A 7,545-nucleotide genomic window follows, 5' to 3' on the forward strand; every position below is an offset into this window, starting at 1 on the left:
GATATGAGTAAGCCTCCCAGCATTAAAATATATGGAAAATTTCAGTGTTTGTTATTCCCTTAGTCCAGAGGGGAGATAACTCACATAAAACCATTAAGCATTAATGTCATATCTACAAGCTACAGATGGGGAAATTATCAGACTTGTCCCAATTTCCATCCAAACCCGCCACATAAATCAATGTCAAAGGAAAAACAAGCTTGACTATGTTACGGTGAGAATTAGAACTTTGGGTACCAAAACATACCTTTAATACCTTCTGGGTCAGGTTCAAAACCTAAATTCCGATAGAACTCTACAACTGCAATGACAATTGAAGAGAAGTGAGGCTTTGAATCCCACATACAAAGAAAAGAACTATCTAGTAGAGAAGGCTTAAAACAATGGGCTGATAAATGGGCTTTCTACCATAATGAACATAAAATCAATCATTCGCTATTAATACCTTGACTATCTGCGAAGAGTGTTATATTTCCAATGTCCCTTTGCAGAAGAGCCCTTATAATATTTTCAACAAGGGTCTTACCAAGGCCTTGTCCCTGAATGATCAAAACATCATAAGTAAGATACTGCATTTTCATATAATGAAAATCATCTATTAAGTCTTGTTGTTACACAAAGATGTAATTAGGTCCATGAACACAGGGATGCCAATTTCAAGAATGCCTTTAATTTATACCGGCCAAAATGGCCAAATACCACTTTTTTTGAAAATATTTTGTCAATTTTGTGAAAATCGAGTTTTTCATGGTACTCGAGTTCATGGAACTTGAGTACCATGGAAAACTCAATTTTCACAAAATCGAGTTTAAAAAAAAGTGGTAGATTGCTAAATATTTCGCAAACAGTGGTAGATCCATACATATTTTCTCAAACAGTGATATATGGCCATTTTGGCCAATTTTTACCAGTGAATCAAAAGCAAAAGATCTGACATCTAAAACCAGACCCGAATTGAAACACCTGCAACAATAGTGTGGTGGGAAGTCAAACACCAACACTTGTTTTTAAGTTGAATGGCAGTATTTCCTTGAGCCCAAAGTTGCAGCTTTATCAAAAGAAGACACATTTTTTACAAAATTAATACTATAGTTATTTGTTAGGTCCACTTTTGACCCCATTCAGCCAGCCCATTATCCTATGTCATAAATAAATGTAAATGCATTCAACTAGATATCCAGAAACAGAAGCTGACTGTATAAAACTTCAAAATTGTGCTGTTGTATTTGTTTAGCATGACTGCAATTTCAGATTGATACACACGCTTCAATAAACTTGTATTGTTAGTCTTCTCTTTTTGATGAGCAATAATGATTAAAATCCTCAGTAATGATATGGTTGCCCATCCATGCTCATGTAACACAAAATGTACCTGATATGAAGGATCAACAAGGACATCCCATATTGTAGCATTGAAAGCATGATCTGATGTAGCACGAGCCATCCCAATTAGCTTCTTTTGGTCACCCCCTTCTGTCAAATAACTTCTCCAAGTACACTAAGATGTTCAACAAATAGTTTTAGATGTAGTAATCAGCATGAATAGAGCTTATCGTGACCAATCATATGGAATTGGAGGATAGTGCAACAACATCAAACTTAATAGTTACCTGGTTCAGGTGATTTCCTAATAGAGTGCAGGGTGCCTACCATGTAGCTATTTTTCAAAGCAGCAGCTAGTTTTGACAGTGGCCTCCGAGGCCATCCCACCTATTAACAGCATGATATTATGCGATTTATGGATTTGATCATCACCCGAAGATTTTACATAACTAATGACTACCTATTCTTCAAAGAGGAGAGTGCTTTTGCATTTCACATGTGTATGTGTGTATTTCTTTCGATCAATATAAATCAATTATGGGATAAAGGAACCTCAATAGGCATAATCAGCGTCAAAAAGGTTTTATAATTCAAAGCAATCATGGTTGGTGTCTAGCCAACATATATTATAAAATACAGCTAACAGATTAACCTTCAGTAGAAGATCAATCAGCCAATATACATTTAAAACAAAACAAAATAAATGAATAAAACCAAGTCTCAGTCAATTTACAAAATGCTTCTTGATACAAGGACTTGATCTATGAAAAGTGTAACAAAATCACTTGTACCCCATCAACGCATACATGATCCATGTACAAATAATGCAGTACACATGAACTTCAAATCCAACCAGCATATAACTTCAGTAATTCTGTATGCATGTACAAAAGAGATACCAACAAAGAAATACTGAATGCATGTGCAAAAAAGTTACCAAAAAAATATAATTACCTTATCACATAGGGCTTGAAGATCATACACATCAACATCTCCACCTGAAGAGAATATTATTTGTTCAATTGCTCCATCTGGTTGAGTCTTCTCAATGAGAACAAACTCTTCAGGGAGAGGTTCCTCTTCCTGGGATTCAGGGGATGTTTCTATGACTTGGGTGGTGTCATCCTTTAGAAGCCTGCAATAAGAAGAAAGTTAAGGACCTTTTAAATAAAGTTAAAGCAAGAAGCAGATGAAACTTCTTGGTAGAATTGCACCATTGGTTCATGGTTTACCGGAGAGGGGTGAATATATACACTAAAGAATGAGGTCTATATTAGATAATGACAGAATATTGGTTTTGTACCAATAAAGCTTAAAGGTTAATAATCTTATAATCATGTAATATACACCGGTGCATAAGAGATATTATCTTACTCTTTTACACCCCAACTGATAGTAGCAAATGCATATCATATGATGGCGAAAGTTGCAGCTCTTAATAATGAAACCTTTATTCCGAGCTAAGAAGTCAACATGGTAATTGGCTACCAACGTATGGGAAATTGTGATTTATTCACCTTCTGACATTTTCTAAGCAAGTCTAGGACTTAAGACCATCTACAAGAGCACAATTCTACTGCCTGTTCATCTTGGGAAAATATAGTCAATTCATACAAACACCACCACAGTTCATACAAGCACAATAACCAATATAAACAGAAAAATTCAGCAACAATCCACAATCAAGACACCAAATTTTTTCATGGAAAACCCTCTAATGAGCAATTCAAAACATCTTCCCTTCTTAGAACATACAAAAACATTTGTGCATACAAAAACCAGGCAATTCAGCCAACTAATTGACCACTGAAACACAAAGTGAGTTCCCTAAAATACTGCTTGTATATAATACAACATGACAAACACCCATCCAGCAATAAAGTGATAGCAGTATGCTTAAAATTACCCAGAAGAGAATGGTATATCTGTTTCTTAATTGTATACTAATCGTGTGGATGTGTTTCGTATGCACGAAATAATTTTCACCTCAGAAGAGAATAAAAAGCTTTTTAAAGTACTACATTTTCCAAGCTACAGTTATAAACTAAATAAACTCATGAAAATAAAATCATCCAAACATGCACGAATTTGTCGATCAAATAACAGAAAAATATTTTAAAATTACCCAGATTTAATGGACTCCCAAAAGCCAGCCCTGAGTCTTAGACTCTTATGCTTCCTGATCCCTGCAAACACACACACCCACACACACACACACAAGCAGAAATTGTATTTGTAAGTTTACAATCAGTCAAATATTTTACTAAAAGAACAAACCAAAAACACCCATGTAGATATATGTACCTCCTCGGTCAAGCCCATAGTTAAGGTTGTGAGCAAACAATAACTTATCATAAACTTGCTGCCCTTGAAAATCAAATGAAACAATTGGGCATCTGAGACATAATTTATAAAATGGAAGTTCGTTATTTTCACAGAAACCTTAAATCCATACATAACAAGAAGCCTACAAAGCATTAGTTTTTAAATAAAAGCCAAGTGAAGCTCACTACCCAAGTATACAAAATTTGCAAAAGATTTTTCATTTTTCTTTTTAGATGGACCCCAAAAAAAATTAAAATTTGTTGGAGCGTTGGTGATGGTAACTTACAGAGAGGAAGGAGCTACAACGTTGTGGGTTAGCATTTTTTTTGTTTTTGTTTTTGGGTTTCTGGGTGGCGTATACTAATACAATGTATATATGAGGAGCTGTGTTTTTTTGTTACAGTGGAGTGGATTAGATAATACTAGGATATTGTTTTCACAGCCCCAAACGCCCACTCAAAAACGATCAAGAGTCTGTTTGGATAGAACTTATTACTGAAAACTGAAAACTGAAAATACTGTACAAAAATAATTTTTTAATGTGTAAAAATTACTGTTCATCCCAAAAAGTACTGTTCATTGGCCTAAAATCACTGTTCATGGCCAATGAACAGTGACACATGCGCGTGGAAAAAAAAAAAAAAAAAAAATTGGCCAACGTGGACGCAGCCCTCCTATCCAAACGCATTCCAAGTCGACGGTTGGTCAACGACCCGTCGTTGAGGAACGACTTGCCGCTCTATCCCAAGGGCCAAAAACGACTTGCTGTTGATGTTGATGTTGGTTTTAATTTTTTGGCATTGCAAGTTGCACACAATGACCCAGTTTTCTTCTCTATTCTCGTTTGGGCCAGCCCAATAAGTATGGCCCAAAAGTGCAATTCTATTTGATGTTTTAAATGAAGCAATACTTAGTGTCCGTTTAGTTGGGCTTTTAGGACCCAAAACGTAGCTTTTACATAAAGCTGGCAGTGGCTGGGCGTTTGGTGAAGCCTAAACGCAAATTTTAGATAAAAGTTGCGTTTTAAGGCAAAGGCAAAAACGCTGAAATCAGAAATGGTGGTCTGAAGGTCCATAACGAAAACGCGCATCAACGTTTTCAGCTATCCGTTGAGCTGAGACCTAAAATTACCGAATCACCCTCTCATTTCATTTCCTGCTTCGCTGAAATTGCTGTGTAATAATTCCTCTCATCTCTTCTCTGCTCTTGATTCTCCGTGCTGCTACCGATCTCCCTGTGGTAAGTCATCTGTGACTTCTTCTTCTTCCTCCTCTTCTGCTTTCTTCTTCCTCTTCTTCTTCGTCCTCTTCTTCTTCTTCCTCTTCTGCTTTCTTCGTTTTCTCTGAAGTGTAATTTTTTTGTTTTAATTTTTTTTTTTCTGATCTGAGACAGGAATCTTGAAGGTACGCATTTGATCAAAAAGGCACCAACCAAGACTGATCTGCTACCAAAATCCACCAGGTACCAACAGTGATCCGAATTTTTTTTTTTTTTTTTAAGATCTGAAACAGGGTGTATTTGATCTAACTTTATTTGTACCTTTTTGAGTTTTTGAGGGTTTGGAGATTTAATGATGACCCATTTGGTTCTTTAGTTGATTGGGTTTTGAAATTTGTTTGTTGATTGGGTGTATTTGATCTAACTTTGTTTGAAACCATATTATGATTTATTGATTTTTTTTTTTTTAATGTTTATGAAACTCTGCATGTGTCTGTTAAATGCTAAACACAATGCATTTTGTCCAATAGTTTGCACACCTTAACAAATAGAAGAAAAAAAAGACCAAATAACTTGAGGGAAATGAAGTTACTATCTTTAGCTAAGACCAATATTTATGCATTAATATTTTCCTATAGATGGATATGATGTATTTTTTATTATTGAGTTTGTCTCTAGTATGGATTTACTATTGGAATATGAAATTACATGACATGACTGTGTATTAAACCCAAAAAAAAAGAAGGAAGACATGATCAGAACTAGTCTAATTCGTATATTGCTGGACCTTTTTTGTGTTTAACCACTGGACTACCGTTGAGCATGTAGTTGAAGTTTATAGACACCATACATCAACTTTTCATCAGCTGCTGCTGATGGGTCATGCATAATATACTTCATATATACTCTAGGAATGCACTGCATAATAAAAAATATGAACTAGTTACTTGAGGAAATTGACACATATTTAATTATTTTCACTCATTTATGTGTAAACTTATTTTTTATGTTATTGATTGTGTGTTTTTTGCATTTTTTACAATCTTCTATTTTTTGCATTTCTTATGGTTGGTTAACTTTATAGATGGGAAAAAATACCACTTCCAACCCCGAGGTAAAAAAGGCTAGAGCAGATTGGGATATTAATCCATCGTGGACAACTACTTTTTGTAACCTTTGTGTGGAACAAATTCAAGCCGGGAATAGAACAAAATGTGCTGCCTTTAGACCCGAAGGTTGGTTCAATTTGGTGACCAAATTTTGTGAGGAGACTGGTCAAAACTATGATAAGGACCAATTAAAAAGTAGGTGGGATGTATTAAAAGGTGATCGGAGAGTGTGGGAAAAATTGAGGAATCTTGACACAGGTTTAGGTTGGGATGCAGTGAAGGGAACGATTGCCGCTCCTGATTGTTGGTGGGACCTGAAGTTGAAGGTGAGTTGAGTATTTTATTAATATGTAGTTAGTTGGAGATAGTTTTTATTTTTATTTTTATTATATTATTCTTATATGAGTGAAATTACAATTACATTTTGTAGGAATTACCCAAAGCTAAAAAATTCCGAGAGAAAGGTCCACAGAATCTAGAACAACTTGAGATAATGTTTAGGGATGTTGCGGAATCGGGGTAGCTGCATGGACCCCTTCTTCAGGTACATTACCTCCAACAATGCCAAAAGAGGGTGCTGGTGATTCAGATGGTAGCTCCGAATTTAAGGATAACCAATGTGACATGAGTTTAGACATTGGTAGTTTGCAGCAAGGAAATACTAGTCAATCACGTAGTTCAGGACAAAAGCGAGCTAGTGAATCAATACCCTCACAGAAGAAAAAGAAGAAGATAGGAGGAGCTGCAATGTTGGACAATCGTATTAGTGAGTTAATAACTGTATGTCAGAATAGGTCTGAAGGTACTTCTCGAGAGTCACCAAGTTCAATTGATAATGTAATGGCGATTGTGAAAGCACTTCCTGGAGTGGATTTTGCGTTTGTGGTTGAAGCTTCCATTCTCTTTCTAAAAAAGTCACGTAGGGAGATGTTCCTAACTTTTAAGGACCCAGAGTCACAGCTGAAGTGGCTACAAGCAATAATTTATAGGTAGCAGAAGTGACTAACCTGATGTGGTATTAACTATGTTGTATTTGCTATGTTGTATTAACTTTAAACTAGGTTATGTGATATTTAGTATTAGCTTTGGACTAATATATGTGTAATGCAAACATATTTGAAATTTTCATTACAGTGTTATGTACTTGATGTTGTGAATTGTCTTGGTATGTTGTGAATTGTCTTGATTGAATATTTGTTATTTTGTTGTGTAGCTGAAACCAATATGGATGATTATAATGGTATCCATGAGAGTGGCCATTTTATGGAACTATTAATGGATGGGGATTATAGAAATTATTGTGATGATCATGATGGTAGTGATTATAACAATGTTGACAATAATAATGATGGTGATAACAATGATGGTGATAACAATGATGGTGATGATGATGATGATGAAAGTAGTGACAGTGATGATGACAGTGATAGTGATTCTGACAGTGATGATAGTAATAACAATTCTAACGAGGAGTTTTACCAGCTTGTGACAGTTACCTGTGAAGCAGTTGTGACATATTTCAATAAGTACATTAGTAAGACTCCTTGTCATGATTCTGAACAAACGGGGT

The 7,545-nt window shown here is 35.4% G+C and overlaps 1 protein-coding gene and 1 pseudogene across 2 annotated transcripts; one reads left to right on the plus strand and one right to left on the minus strand.

Annotated features, from left to right (window-relative positions):
• LOC142609858 (histone acetyltransferase TAP1) lies at positions 1-4,076 on the minus strand. Of its 2 annotated transcripts, XM_075781578.1 has the most exons (8): positions 3,935-4,075; positions 3,628-3,719; positions 3,449-3,509; positions 2,278-2,458; positions 1,611-1,710; positions 1,373-1,473; positions 446-539; positions 1-301 (listed from the first exon to the last, which is right to left on the minus strand). In XM_075781578.1, the coding sequence occupies exons 1-8, from the start codon at positions 3,967-3,969 to the stop codon at positions 222-224; spliced, it is 744 nt and encodes a 247-aa protein (XP_075637693.1). In that variant the 5' UTR covers positions 3,970-4,075; the 3' UTR covers positions 1-221. The 2 variants fall into 2 exon arrangements, with proteins under 2 accessions (XP_075637693.1, XP_075637694.1); XM_075781579.1 differs by lacking the exon at positions 1,611-1,710 and having other exon boundaries at positions 1,373-1,498; positions 3,935-4,076.
• Positions 4,077-5,950: 1,874 nt separating this feature from the next.
• LOC142611309 (uncharacterized) lies at positions 5,951-6,983 on the plus strand (annotated as a pseudogene).
• The last annotated feature ends 562 nt before the right edge of the window (positions 6,984-7,545 follow it).

The sequence above is a fragment of the Castanea sativa genome, chromosome 9 (genome assembly GCF_040712315.1).
Source record: "Castanea sativa cultivar Marrone di Chiusa Pesio chromosome 9, ASM4071231v1".
NCBI lineage: Eukaryota > Viridiplantae > Streptophyta > Magnoliopsida > Fagales > Fagaceae > Castanea > Castanea sativa.

Coding starts and splice junctions, on each gene's coding strand:
- LOC142609858 (XM_075781578.1), bottom strand. CDS start 3,969: ATGCTAACCCACAACGTTGTAGCTCCTTCCTCTCT. Junction 3,510..3,627: donor CTATGGGCTTGACCGAGGAG/GTACATATATCT, acceptor GTGTGTTTGCAG/GGATCAGGAAGCATAAGAGT. Junction 1,711..2,277: donor TTCAAGCCCTATGTGATAAG/GTAATTATATTT, acceptor TGCTGTTAATAG/GTGGGATGGCCTCGGAGGCC.